Source organism: Lutra lutra, chromosome 10 (assembly GCF_902655055.1).
Source record: "Lutra lutra chromosome 10, mLutLut1.2, whole genome shotgun sequence".
NCBI lineage: Eukaryota > Metazoa > Chordata > Mammalia > Carnivora > Mustelidae > Lutra > Lutra lutra.
The window spans coordinates 10,954,733-10,969,324 of NC_062287.1; the positions used below are offsets into that span (position 1 = coordinate 10,954,733).

At 39.5% G+C, this 14,592-nt stretch overlaps 2 protein-coding genes across 2 annotated transcripts; one reads left to right on the forward strand and one right to left on the reverse strand.

The window, feature by feature from the left end:
• Window positions 1-1,157: 1,157 nt before the first annotated feature.
• On the reverse strand, window positions 1,158-1,761 carry C10H11orf71 (chromosome 10 C11orf71 homolog). The gene has a single exon (XM_047692740.1). It carries the CDS (start codon window positions 1,594-1,596, stop codon window positions 1,207-1,209), a length of 390 nt encoding a protein of 129 aa, XP_047548696.1. The 5' UTR covers window positions 1,597-1,761; the 3' UTR covers window positions 1,158-1,206.
• A 30-nt stretch (window positions 1,762-1,791) lies between these two features.
• RBM7 (RNA binding motif protein 7) lies at window positions 1,792-12,319 on the forward strand. Its single transcript, XM_047692739.1, has 5 exons — window positions 1,792-2,024; window positions 3,092-3,254; window positions 3,870-3,957; window positions 7,586-7,676; window positions 11,144-12,319. Exons 1-5 carry the CDS (start codon window positions 1,929-1,931, stop codon window positions 11,495-11,497), a joined length of 792 nt encoding a protein of 263 aa, XP_047548695.1. The 5' UTR covers window positions 1,792-1,928; the 3' UTR covers window positions 11,498-12,319.
• Window positions 12,320-14,592: the final 2,273 nt, after the last annotated feature.

The window sequence follows — 14,592 nt, forward strand, 5'->3', positions numbered from 1 at the left end:
ATTGCAACCAATGCTATTGTTATCACGGCACCTAATGAACAGGGTGTGGTGATCACCTATTTATTTATTAGCCTATCTTGAATACATTCCTGGACTGTAGTTTATCTACAGTGCTCACCGCCGGGAAGATCTTTAAATATTGGTGCACTGTTGAATGAGTAAAAATAAAGTTTTAGGAAGACGTTATGCTGTATTGATGAACAGCTTCCTAACAGGAAGAGTGTGAGCCCAAATTATCCTTGTATTTCAGGACAACAGACTCAGATTAAGGAAACCGGGACTGAATGCTAGTAATAAAATGACAAATAGAAATGTAAAAACTCATTTGGAGACTTTAGAAAAAAAAAAGAGAGAGAGAGAGAGAGAAAGAAATGAAACTGGTTTAATCATGTGAAGAAACAGCAAATTTTAGGTTTGGTTTTTAGTACAACTGAGATTGGAGTCTGTTAGGTATTCATGAAGAAAAAGTGGAGGGAGATGGAAAAAAGAGTTAAAGACAAAATGACAGGGGCACCTGAGTGGCACAGTGGGTTAAAGCCTCTGCCTTCAGCTCAGGTCATGATCCCCAAAGTCCTGGGTTCCAGCCCTGCGTCGGGCTCTCTGCTCAGCAGGGAGCCTGCTTCCTCCTCTCTCTCTGCCTGCCTGTCTGCCTACTTGTGATTTCTGTCAAATAAAAAAATAAAATCTTAAAAAAAAAAAAAAAAAGACAAAATGACAGAATAAGCCTTGGGCCCTATGGAAAAAGAAGCATTTCCTTTTCACCAACTAAAGTAACTGTAATGGCAATAGTCTGGGGGTAGAGAGGTAGGCAGTCACGCAAGCTCTAATTACAAGTCTCAAAGTAAGAGAATCTGCCAGGGTGGGAGAAAAGATTTGTGGAAAGCAGAGAAATTTGGGTCCGTTGTCGGGATGGAGTGCACCAGGCGTGAAAAAATGCTAACCTCTGGGAAGGGTGGTTCAACCTGGTGACTTCAGCGTAAAATCCCTTCTACCCACTTCCCGATCTAACCATCTGGCCGCCTAAAACCGTGGGAATTCGGAAGGTCAAGTCTCCTCCGTACTAGGCCTGTACTAGGCCGTTTTCGCAGGACCCGGACGTGTTTTTCCATTACAGTGAGAATACATCCCCCTGAAAATAAGACTGCCGAGGCGCCAAGGATGTTAGAGAGGCCTTGTTTAAGAGCGAACCGAGGGGCCGGGGAGGTGTTAAGCCGAGAGGCGGGCTGCGATCACACTTCCAATGGCAACCAGCCGCTGCTGCAGCAAGCTCCTCAGGAGATCCAGTTTTACCCCGGGGGCCGGGTACGGAGAGAATCTGGCCTGGCGGCTCCGGTTCCGCCCATCGGGGTCCCTTATAAAGCGGGTCGGGCTCCGGCCGCCTCCACTCGCCCGACGGCTCTCGGTGCGAACGCTCGGCCGCACGGCCTGCCGAGGAGCGGGTCCTGGAAGAACAGCCTCGGGCATGGCGACGAGGAAGCTGTCTCCGGAGACCATCGCCCGCTCTAAGGCCGACGAGCTGAGGGCGCCGAGGGACGCGCGGTAGGCCCGCCGGGTCCTTTGATCGCCGGCGGACAGGGACACGTTGTTCAGCGCCATCTTCAAACACTGCCCGCAGTGTCTGTTACGTCTCTCGGTCAAGGTGGGCCCTTCGCTGCTCCACAGATCAGTCCCGGCCGTCTCGAGCGCCGCCACTCCCTACATGTTAGGCCCTAAATAGAGCCGCGGCCGACCAGAGCACCGCCTCTCACCGGTGCTGTCCTCGCGAGCATGCGCAGCGCGTCCGCGCACGGCGACGCGGGCCGGCGCGAGCGAGATTGTCGTTTACGTCCGTGACGCCGGGGAGGGAGAGGACGTGGGGTTTCCGAGCGTGCGCAGTGAGTACGACGGTGACGACCCTTCGGCCTTTTTAGGGAGGGGGCTACGCTGAGATGGGGGCGGCGGCAGCGGAAGCGGATCGTACTCTCTTTGTCGGCAACCTTGAAACTAAAGTGACCGAGGAGCTCCTTTTCGAGCTTTTCCACCAGGTCAGCGGCCGAGAGCGGCTTTTCCTTTCGCTGTGCGGCTCCCGTAGGGCCCGGCCCGACGGCCGTGCCCGCCTTCCTGGGGAAAGCCGGGCTGTGGGTCGGGGCGCCAGACGGGTGGGCCGCTTGGGGCTGGAGGTCCACCGGGAAAGCGAGGCTCTCGCTGGGTGTCGCTTGAAGGGGAAGAACCCTAGTCAGTTCGCTCCAGGTTGGTGGAGGCTTCCTCAGTGAAGCATTCCCGAGGTAAAGATTCAAGGATCCTAAGGGGCACGGTGTGTGTGGGTTCTTCGTGGAGCCGGGCTTTTTCCTATTCCTTTGCTCATCTTCGGTTTATCTGGCTAATTAGATTTCAGTTGCTTGGTCAGTGTATGCTTTCCACTTAAGTGTTTTTTTTTTTTTAATTAATTGCAACATTAAAATACTTAAAGTACACTAAATACTCCGTAGAAAAGCAGACTTGTAGTGTTTCTGTATTTACATCTGCATTGAAATGTGTTAAAGATTCAGAGTATCTGGTTCCCTCCAGTTCCAGTCTCTAACAACTGGTAATATTTGGTTAGTCAGTACAAAAGTGAATTTTTAATACCAGGAAGCCAGTTTCTCTAGCTCTTGATAAACGTTACCCAGAGTGGGAAAGTGATGGATGTTGGTCACCTTGTTAAAAAGTCATAAAGCATCATGAAACGTAAACTGAGTAACTGTTTCCAGTTCCTTATGGGCTTCCTTCCCCCAAATAAATTAATCAGGTGTTCTGTCGTATGACAGAATCTTTAACTGAGGTGGAAATCCCTGTTTGTCCATTTTTTAGATTTTTTCCTGGTTATGTTTCTGTTGGTTTTTTTTAAATTAATTTTTTACTATTTATTAACATATAATTTATTATTAGCCCCAGGGGTACAGGTCTGTGAATCGCCAGGTTTACACACTCCACAGCACTCACCATAGCCAATACCTTCCCCAATACCCAACATTTCTGTTGTTTTTAAACGTAAAATTTGAGTATTTTCTTGAAATTGCCTCATTTAAATTCCGAAGACTTTTCTTTTTCTTTTTCTTTTTTTGTTTTGTAGGCGGGGCCGGTAGTAAAAGTGAAAATTCCAAAAGATAAGGATGGTAAACCAAAACAGTTTGCATTTGTGAATTTCAAACATGAAGTGTCTGTTCCTTATGCAATGAATCTACTTAATGGAATCAAACTTTTCGGGAGGCCCATCAAAATTCAATTTAGATCAGGTAACTGTTCAGTGTTACTGTTTGGGGAGAGGTTTTCTTTGCTGCTTTGTTCCTTTTTAATTTTATTATTCAGTTTTAAAGAGCCTCTTGTTGGATGAAAATACCTTAAGCTTTGTGGATAGTAAGCTTTACATATCCCAGTTTAGTCCTGATAACGTCGACAATATGGATTTTGAAAGTCGTCATTTTAAAATTAAGTTTGGGTTACTGAAAAGAGCATAAACTTTGTTGTTAGACTTGGGTTTGGGTTCATGCTCTGAAAGGAGCGGGGATTGTTTTTTTAAAATACTTTAACCGACTGCTTTGTGACTGGCTTTTACAAATTTTGATTCTGGGTGACGTGAGGATGAAACTTTCCATGTATCCAGTTAAAATTTAGTGTGGGCACCAGAATATTATGGCCAGATTGGATGTTTGTACGTTAGATAGTACTTATTTGGAACCCTTTGTTTTGGACACTTAAAATCTTCACTCTGATGAAACTATAAAGCAGTCTTCTGAAATTCGAGCTTTTCTCTTGTAGCGTCTGTCTACCATTTGGCATGATTTAGGGGAGGGATAAAATTTAACTTGAGTTTTCTGTCAAGGATAATTTCTCAAATTACTTCATTTTAGGAAGTAGCCATGCCTCACAGGATGTCAGTTTGTCATATCCCCAGCATCATGTTGGAAATTCAAGCCCTACCTCTACATCTCCTAGCAGGTAACATTTTGGACCTATTAAAATCATTTATTGGAAATTTTTTTTTAGGTATTATCTCAAAACATGCTGAGGGATTTGTTTCCTTTTTTAAGTTCCCACCTCTTTATTTTTCTGCTATATTATTCATATTTTGGATTATAATTAGGTATCTATTTAAGGGGACTATAAACAGACTTATATAGTACCCCTAAAATAGATACATATGTACCTATAATTAGGTTCATTTGTGAAGATATATACCCACAGCCACATATTTAATATGTAACTGAAAATTTCCCAGAACATTACTCTCTCTACTCTCAGTTTACTCTATTTTCTATTTTATTTTCTTTTAAAAATTCAAATTAGTTTTCAGCACTGATTGGTTTTTACTTGCATTTTAAAAATAGCTATCAGTAAACAGACTAGTGGACTAAGAGTTTATAGAGTTAGATTCTAGGTCTGCCTCTCCGATTGTGAAATTTTGAAGTAGTCTCATTTCTTTGGTCTTGTCCTCCCATTTGTAAGGAAAAGTTGAATTGAATGCTCTCCAGAGTCTCTTCCAGCTACTGAGGGTTAGAAAAGGTACCGCATTTATACTAAATAATTTTATTTGCTTTGGGAAGCGCGATCTTTTACCAGAGACATTTTTTTCCTGGTTTATCAGTAGAGCTATTTATCAGTTATAATGGGCTTCATTCAATAAAGAAATATCTGTCATGTGTCCGGTTCTTCACCAAGTCGTTTGCATTTATGGTCTTGTTTCTCACAGCGCTCTTAGGAGGTAGGGATTATTGTTAGTTCTGCCTTGCCTGTGAAGAAAGTGAGGATTGGATATTAACTTGAGTTTGAATTGCTCATGAGCAGTGGGCTGGGACAGAAACCCAGGCATTGTGACTGAGCCCCAGCCACTGTGATAGGCTGCCTAGTGAAGGTGTAAAGTCTGCAGGAAGACACATGGATTTTGTGACTACCTTTAGTAAGTTCTCTAAAGAGAGCATAGAATGTGGTTGTAGAAAGGTTTGACAGGGAGAGATGATATAAATGAATGAGGAACTAAAAGAGACCAATGTATCTAGATCATAATGAAGGAAAAATAGAGTAGTAGGTCATGTTGGTGAAGTAGAATGAGGGTCTTTTACTTTTTTTTTTTTTTTTTTATTTGACAGACAGAGATCACAAGTAGGCAGAGGCAGGCAGAGAGGGAGGAGGAAGCAGGCTTCCTGCTGAGCAGAGAGCCCGATGCAGGGCTGGATCCCAGGACCCTGAGATCCTGACCTGAGCTGAAGGCAGAGGCTTTAACCCACTCAGCCACCCAGGTGCCCTGGGTATTTTTTTTTAAAGTTTTTTAATTTTTTATTAATATATAATGTATTATTAGCCCAGGGGCACGGGTCTGTGAATTGCCAGGTTTACACACTTCACAGCACTCACCATAGCACATACCCTCCCCAATGTCCATCACCAAACCACCCTCTCCCAAACCCCTCCCCCCAGCAACCCTCAGTTTGTTTTGTGAGATTAAGAGTCTCTTAATGTGGGGCGCCTGGGTGGCTCAGTGGGTAAAGCTGCTGCCTTCAGCTCAGGTCATGATCTCCGGGTCCCGCATCGGGCTCTCTGCTCAGCGGGGAGCCTGCTTCCCTCTCTCTCTCTCTCTCTCTGCCTGCCTCTCTGTCTCCTTGTGATCTCTCTCTGTCAAATAAACAAATAAAATCTTTAAAAAAAAAAAAAAAAAGAGTCTCTTAATGTATGTCTCCCTCCCAATCCCATCTTGTTTCATTTTTTCCTTCCTTACTCCCCAAACCCCCCCATGTTGCCTCTCAAATTCTTCATACCAGGGAGATCATATGATAATTGTCTTTCTCTGATTGACTTACTTCGCTCAGCATAATACCCTCTAGTTCCATCCACATCGTTGCAAAAGGCAAGATTTCATTTCTTTTGATGGCTGCATAGTATTCCATTGTATGTATGTATGTGTGTATATATGTGTATACACACACACACACACACCCATATCTTTATCCATTCACCTGTTGATGGACATCTAGACTGAAAGAGGGTCTTTCTTATAGGCCATAGTTACAATTTGGGAATTTTCTCCTAAAAACAGAAGAAAGACACTGAAATGTTTTCAGTAGGATAGTAATAGGAACACGTTTATATTTTAACAAGTTGTTTGCTGTAGGAGAATGGATTGGAGGGGACAAGGCTGAAAATAGACCAGTTGAGAAGCTATTGATAGCAAAGTATTGGTATTAGTAGCAAGACAGCAAGGAAGTTATTGGGGTGAGGTTGTTGGTTTGGATTAGAGTGGTGCCAAGAGCTGGAGTGAAGTGACTTTGGTATGAGAAGATAACTGGCAAGTAAAATTGCAAGAAAGAAGAGTGTAAAAAGGGTCTCCTCTTAGCATCTTTTCTTGCCAACTGAAATTGTGTTTAAATGCTTCTCAGCACATTTGCAACTTGAAGCATTTCCAACCACTTTTTTTTTTTTGAAAAAAAATTTTTTTTTTAATTTCTTTTCAGCGTAACATCCAACCACTTTTGTAGACTCTTCAAAGATATCTCAGGTGGAGGAAAAAAGTTTACCTCCCTGAGAATTTCTTTGGAAAAATATATACAAGTAAATAAGTTGTTTTTAGTTTAAGGTTAGAGTGCCCATCATTTTTGTAAGGAAATTTATACTTTTTACCCCTTGAACATACACAGGTCTAACCTGATTTAAGAAAACCCAAAATGAAAAGATCTAAACTATGAGACAAATCAATTAGTGATTTGATTCTAAGTATTGTAAAATTTAAAGCATTTGATAAAGTGGTTTTCTGTAGAGCTACTTTTTTAGGAATCGAGGAATAAGGTATAATTTCTTAAAACTAATATCCAGTTTATGTTAAAGAACTTTTCATTCCTTGCTCCCCAGACCTGTTCTTCCTCCCTATCACAGTAAATGTCTATGTAATTGCTCAAGGGCCAAATCTAGATTTTATCCTTTATTTTTCTTTTTCCCCTCATCTGTCATATCTAGTAGAACAAATCCTTTTCATCTTAGTTTTCAACCTAGGCCTCTGCACTAGCCCTGGGATTGATGAGTTTGGTTTCTTTTTTTTCTGTGAAGGGCCATATAGTTAATGTTCAGACTTTGCAGGCCCAGCCACTGTAATAGGCTGCCTAGTGAAGGTGTAAAGTCTACAGAAGACAAATGTGTGTCGTGTCATCCGTGTGGGGGGTGGCTGGGGGAGGTTACAGGTCCTTGTGACACTACATAGATAAAACAGACACAGGAGTGTTAAAGAAATGGGATTTGGACCACAGGCTCTATAGCTTGCTCCCCCCATGCTAATTCTTCCCTCAGCTACAATGTTTTGCTTCCAAGTAATCTTGTTACTCTGTTTTTACTTCAAATGTGCCTCCTTTTTAGAAAGACAATCCCTGACCAGCCGAGCTAAAATAGAACATCAATTATTATATCACTGTTACAAGGTGAAGTTGTTTTACTATCTGAATCCTTACTCTTATCTGTGAGAGCAAATAGATATGTTGTCTTTCTTGTTCATTCCTACCTTTGACGCTGTGTCTTGCTCATGATTGGTATATAGTAAGTATTTGTTAAATGGATGATTATATGTTGGTTGTTTTACTCTTCACAGATATGAAAGGAGTGTGGATAGCGTGAGTCCATCAGTACAGATAATTCAGAGATCTTTCTCTTCTCCAGAAAATTTTCAGAGACAAGCAGTGGTAGGTTGATTTTCTTCTTTTCTCTTCTTTTCTTTTCTTCTCTACTTTTTAAAAAAATATTTCATTTATTCATTTGAGAGAGATAGAGCACAAGCAGGGGAAGGGCAGAGGGAGAAGGAGAAGTGCAGACTCCCTGCTGAGTTGGGAGCCGGATGTGATGCTTGATCCCAGGACCTGGGGATCATGACCTGAGCCGAAGGCATATGCTTAACCAACTGAGCCACCCAGGTGCCCCTTCTCTCCTTTCCCTTTCCTCTTCTTTTTCTTTCTTTCTTTCTTTTTTTTTTTTTTTTTTTAAGATTTTTATTATTTGACAGAGAGAGATCACAAGTAGGCAGAGAGGCAGGCAGAGAGAGAGGAGGAAGCAGGCTCCCCCGCTGAGCAGAGAGCCGGATGTGGGGCTCGATCCCAGGACCCTGAGATCATGACCCGAGCTGAAGGCAGAGGGTTAACCCACTGAGCCACCCAGGCGCCCCCCTCTTCTTTTTCTTAATAAAGTAGTAATTCCCTTTATTTAAAAAAAACTAGCACACACCCACAGACACAAAACTAGCACATATCTGTGTTGTACTCTTTACTTACAGGTACAAACTATTCTCTTAGTAGCCATGAAAAATACCATGCAGTCTACAAATAGAGTAATTTCTAAGATATTACCTAAAATGTTAATTTCATGAGGAGTAAATTATCAAATTCTTGAATTTAAAGCAAATTAGACCTTGATTAGCATCTACTCGTGCTAGAATTGGGGTTACCCAAACGTCTAGACTAAGCCTTTAAGTAGCTTACACATACACACACACTCATATTCACTCACACACACACAAATGAAACCCCTAGAAAAATAAAAATAGTTACAATGTATTGATTATGTAATATGTGTCAGGCAGTATCACCCAAAAGTGTTACATACATTACTTATTCTTTAGGGTAACTGAGATATATCCTATTGTAATACATAGGAAAATTAAGGGTGAGAAAGGTCATAAATTAGCAAGTAGCTGGATTGAGATTACAATTGTAGCCTGCTAAAATTTGAAACCATGCTTTGAAGTGTTACCCAGAAAATTTAATGAGGAAGAGCAACACAATAAAAATAATTAAAGTAGAAAACCCAGAAAATCATGATTAAGTTACTGAATAAAATCACATTTCAAAAATAAAATACATTTGATAACTGTTTAGTGCAACAGACTATGATGTACACTTGCAAATACAATTTAGTTTATGAAGTTTTCAAAATTGTCAGAAGTCTTTCATCTTAAAAAGACAAAAGCAGAAGTTCATAATTGCTTTTACCCATAATTTGTGGACCTGGAGGGTTTTGAACTCAGCTTCTCAAAAATAGTCACATTTGATATATTGAATGCTTGCTGAAACATTCATTCTTTCAACATGCAGTCTAGATTTTTACCAGCTAATTAACATCATGCTATGAACTTTCATCTCTCTCACGGCTGAAAAATAAAATTTATGCCTCATTTACTTTCCACTACAAATAAACTAAAATGTACTTCTTGAGACATGCTTTTTCGGCCTAAATGTGACTTTTAACTGAAGTTAAATAATGTTTCTAGAGGTTGCGCAGAAATAAAACTCAGACATCTTCAACTTGAACTTCTAAAACCCCCCAAAACTTAGAATGTTCAAATAGGGGTGCCTGGGTGGCTCATTTGGTTAAGTATCTGACTTTTAATTTCAGCTCAGATCAGGATCTCAGGGTCATGAGATCGAGTCCCATGTTTGGCTCTGCACTCAGTGGGGAGACTCTGCATGAGATTCTCTCTTTCCTGCCCCTGTCCTTACTGGCACATGTGTGTGCACTCACCCATGCATGTTTGCTCGCTCATGCTCCCTCTCTCTAAAATAAATGTTTAAAAAATTGTTTAGGGGCGCCTGGGTGGTTCAGTGGGTTAAAGCCTCTGCCTTCGGCTTGGGTCATGGTCTCAGGGTCCTGGGATCAAGCCATGCATCGGGCTTTCTGCTCAGCGGGGAGCCTGCCCCCCACCCCACCGCCTCTGCCTGCCTCTCTGCCTACTTGTGATCTCTCTCTGTCAAATAAATAAATAAAATCTTTAACAAAAAAAAATGTTCAAATGATTCTTGGGTAATTTCCTAATTTTTAGTTGGACTAGCGTGATCTCCGTACGTTGATCACCCATTTTGATTTTCACTGGGCTGAAGAACATATTCAACAGATTGAAGATAAGTGGAACAACTGCATTTCACATCTGTATTTCTCTTGAGCCGTTATGGAGGGTTGTATGTGTGTGTTCAAGGACTGGAGATATATTCCCTGATATTCTTGGAACCTGTTTGTGCCAAGGGCTTCTTACAATACATTGTCCTTAATGCTTAAAAACAGTACTTAAATACATTGATTGGAGTCTTTAACCAGTTTCCTCTTGATTTCCATTTTTTTTGTAATAATGAGACTGTGCGACTAGGCTTAAAATCTTTGGTGTGTTTTATGATTCCATCTTTGTCTCCAGTCTTTCATTTTTTTTCATTTTGTCACGAAGTCCTGTATTTTTTTCTTTTTCTTGAGTTCATTTCTTCTTTTCTCTTTGCCCAAATCACAGTGTTGGCTTGTGACCCCTCAACCTTTTGCAGGTCTGCAAAATATAAATACAAATAAAGTAAACTTGAGGGACCAGTGTAAAGGGAAGTCAGCTTTTCTGTACACACAACAGATTGTGGTGTAGGCTTTAAAAAAAAAACATTGCTGGCTAATACTTAACCACGGGCAGAATTTGGGGACCACTGGTCTGGTCAGTTTGTACTTGTCTCCATTTTCTTCTTGCTAGCCCATCTCTCACACTGTTTCTAAATGAATGTTAATAACCCTGTTTTGCTTATCTTCCTGATAATTTGATTTTCCATCGTTTGCAAGATAAAGTCTGAATTCCCTAGCCTAGTTATGAGGCACTGCCATCATCTGGTGCCAATAAAGCTTTCTAGCCTAACTGTCCATTATTCACTGCTTATGAGATCTCTAATCAGTCAGCATTCTTGCTGTTCTACAAACTCATTCTGTTTCCTTATTTTCTTCGTGCAATTTCCCTTCCTTGGTATACTTCCCCCTTAAAATATTCCATCCATACTTTAATACTTAGATAATATGCCACCTTCATGAAGCCTTTCCTAATGATCCTGAGCTCTTGGCTCTTTATGTGTCCACCAGACCATGATTTACATTATAATCATTTGTATGGCCTCTTCTAAGTTGTATTCTTGAGGGCAAGGAGTAGTTATGTACAGATATCATGCAGGTATACATTGGAGCGAACAAAGCCATCATGTGTTTTTTTACTTCAAGTTCTGTTTAACCTAAGATCCATCTGGGCAAGAGTAATTTTGCTTTCCCATAATTATCTATTTGGTTCACTGTGGCTAAGTACATATATTGGCTTTGATACCTAGAAATACTTGGCAGTTAACATTTCTTTCTTTTTCTCTTCTCTTAGATGAACAGTGTTCTGAGACAGATGTCCTATGGTGGGAAATTTGGTTCTCCACATCTGGATCCATCAGGATTTTCCCCATCACATAGTCACAGTTTTAATCAGTCTTCAAGCTCCCAGTGGCGCCAAGATACACCATCATCACAGCGTAAAGTCAGACAGAATTCTCATCCTTACATACCGGATAGACATCATAGCCGTGAACAACGTTACACTGATCATGGGTCTGACCATCATTACCGAGGAAACAGAGAAGACTACTTCTATGAAGATAGGAATCCTGATGGCTGGAGCCATGACTATGATAACAGAAGAGACAGTAGTCGAGATGGAAAATGGCGTTCATCTCGACATTAACAAGTACTAAAAGGACGATGTTATAGGGTCATTCTAGGTCCCTTTGGCTAAATTGACCTGGAAATGTTTTGTTAAACTGTACAGAGCAGCTTTACAAGTTGCCACGTTTCTTTATAAAATTTTTAAAACCTATCGCTACAGTCTAATACAGAAATAAGAGTTGTGGTTCCCGTTTTATTACATTTTAGTAACCTTTCACCTCAGGGTTTTATGAAGAGGAAAGGGGTTTTTTTGCAAAAGAAAGTGCCACAATTCTTAACCATTTTAGATAAATGAAGAAGGGATGTATTATATGGGTTGGTTGTATTATAAAGCAAATATTTTAATTATCTATTATCTTTTTGTATTGCAAGAAGTTTCTGGCTAGTGAATCAGATTTTGGTGTGTATAATAGAAAACATTCAAGTTCTGATAGTCTGAATTGACTAGCAGTATTTTGTTAAATGAGAAAATGTAATTTCAGTGATTCATTTTACATAGAAAGCATATTGGTAAAGTTTGGGGATAAATCATTTGACTTCATAAGAGAATTTTTAATGTAAGTTCTGTGACATGATCTTTTGAGTTTTACTCTAATTGAACATAAAATTGTAAATTTATACATGCTATCTCATTCTAAAATTTTAGAATTTGCTCATTAAATCAAGTTTGATGTATAACTGAAGTCCCTCAGGAAGTTAAATATTTCTAAATGTATTTTTTTACATTAAAATACAGTGTTAATATAAATCCCCCTTTTCAGGAAGAACACAAATGTAAATGCATAGTCAGATAAAAATGGTAAAATGTTTTACTGAAAGTATGCTTTTTGGGGGTGGGGGGGGAGTTCTTGAATCCTTTAAGAGCTGCCTCTGTCACTCAAATTTTAAAAATTTTAACATTTTCAAAGTGCCCAGGACATGTTATAAGGATATGCTTTATTATGGAGATTGTACAGCTTGCTTTTTTGTTTGCACATTTGAAAGAATTTAGTCTTAAACATTTTCTGATTTAAAAATTTTAAAATCTTGTTTAGCAGAACTTTTGTGTATCAAGATGCTGTTTCCCCTTTGTTGTAGAACTTGTTTATAAAAATGTTATTCCTTGAAAATTTTTGATCCTTTTTAGTATTAACCACAGCATTTGTACTCTGTTGCTTTTTAATATATTGAAAATATAAAAAGGAGTGTGCCTTATTTTTTTTGACATCACTAACTTTGAAGACATTGTGTACAACATTAGCAGGATGCTTCAGTTCAGTGATTGCCTAATGTTAAGAACGTCTGTTCTTAGAGCATCCTGAAATACTCCTTTTGTACATATAGAACTTAATGTTTTACAATCAGATCTTCAGTGACATGATTATAGAGCATTATGAACTGTTACCTCCTTGAGAGTTCACATACTCTTAGGTCTTCCCTATTTATAAATAAAATGCATGGAGTTTTAGGTAAATGGAGCCATTTACTCAACCTAGAGAGTGTTAGGATCAAAAATTTTTCTTTGCTTTAGCATTTTAATAGAAGGAGTTGTTTCCAATGAGCTTATTCTCAGGTATTTTACCTTTATGAATATTCGGTAGCTTTTACAGAGATTCACAAAGATTAATTCTGGTTTATTGTAGTTTATCTGTGGGTCAGATCTTTTCATATTGATTCATAGGTAATCCTGCTTCAGAATGATCCTTTTATGTTTTAATGACGGGACGCACCCCTTTTGAGGTTCCAGTGAATCTTTTCACTTCAACCTCAGCCAGTTGAGGGTAATCAAACTAATAAATGTCCTGTGTAAGAGGATCAAACAAGACAGCGTCAACAAACTGAATATGTTAGATGATTCACGTGGGTTTGGGAGCTGCAGTAGAAAGGCGTGGTTTTTGTGGGAGCAGTTTCTCCCCAGATGTTCATGAGCAACCATTCTTACAATGTTCTGTAGAATAAGGGTTCTGTAATCAAGTGTTTTGGTAAATGTTTGGGACTATAACTTTGGGTGGCTTTCTTTAGTGACAACACCATAAAGTTTCTGACAAGTACTGCAGTAAAGAAATCCTTAGGCTTACCGTAGTATTTTCCAAACTTACTTGACCTTTATTTGACCCTTTTGTACATAATACATATTAAGGTACTAAGACTTCGAAAGAATCTGACTCAACCCTTCTCCATCCAATCAACCAACATTTTTTATACTATTTTGTAGTCATGCCATGTAGGTCCATAATCCTCACACCAATTGCCATGATCCGAGAAGGGGTAGTCCTCGATAGGATTATTCCAACAGCATCCAATGTGCCAGTTTATGTATTACAATAGTACCCTGTGTTTCTCTTGTCATAGCCTTATACTGTGTTATAATTTTCTTTTTATCTGTATCTCTTTAGGTAACTCCATGAAGGCAGAGACCATATCTTAACCACTGAATTCTCAGTATCCAGTGTCTGGCACTACAGTAATACTTGGTAAATTTTTGATGAATAAATGAACATATGTCAAATAATTGAATAAAAAAGGGAGGCTTCAGCATAGTAGTGTTTTTTTAATCAGTTTCCTAATCCTGAACCATCATTGTGTCCTGTTATAATTATGCCTTTAATATACTCTAGAATTCTATCTTTCAAAAATGTTAAGATTTAGATAGTACTCAGGTTTTCTTTTAAAAATTGTTTATTAGTTTGGTTTGGGAATTATAGTTCTGCTAGTTTTATGGAATGAGTTGGTAAGCTTATCTTTTTCTATGCCCTGGCGAGAAATTGAATAATATAGGAATTATGTTAATTTAAGACTTGAACTCCTAAAACAGTCTTAGAAGTAAATGATTCCCCCCCCACCCCATTTTCCTTTATTAACCATGGGGGAAACTATTTGTTTCCTCCTTTCTCCGAAATCAATTTGAATAATTTCTACCTTTCTAAAAAAAAAAAAATCAACCATTATCTTTCCAAATTAACTGATAGACAGTTGTACATGGTATTTCTTACAATTTTTGTTAAACTCTTCCTCCAGTTAGAGTCCAGTTTTAGTTCTGATCTATTTTACTTTCCCCCCTACAACCTGGTCAGACTTATTAGAGGCTATGCTGTAACACAGTTTACATTTATATATATAAAAGCCCCTCACTGC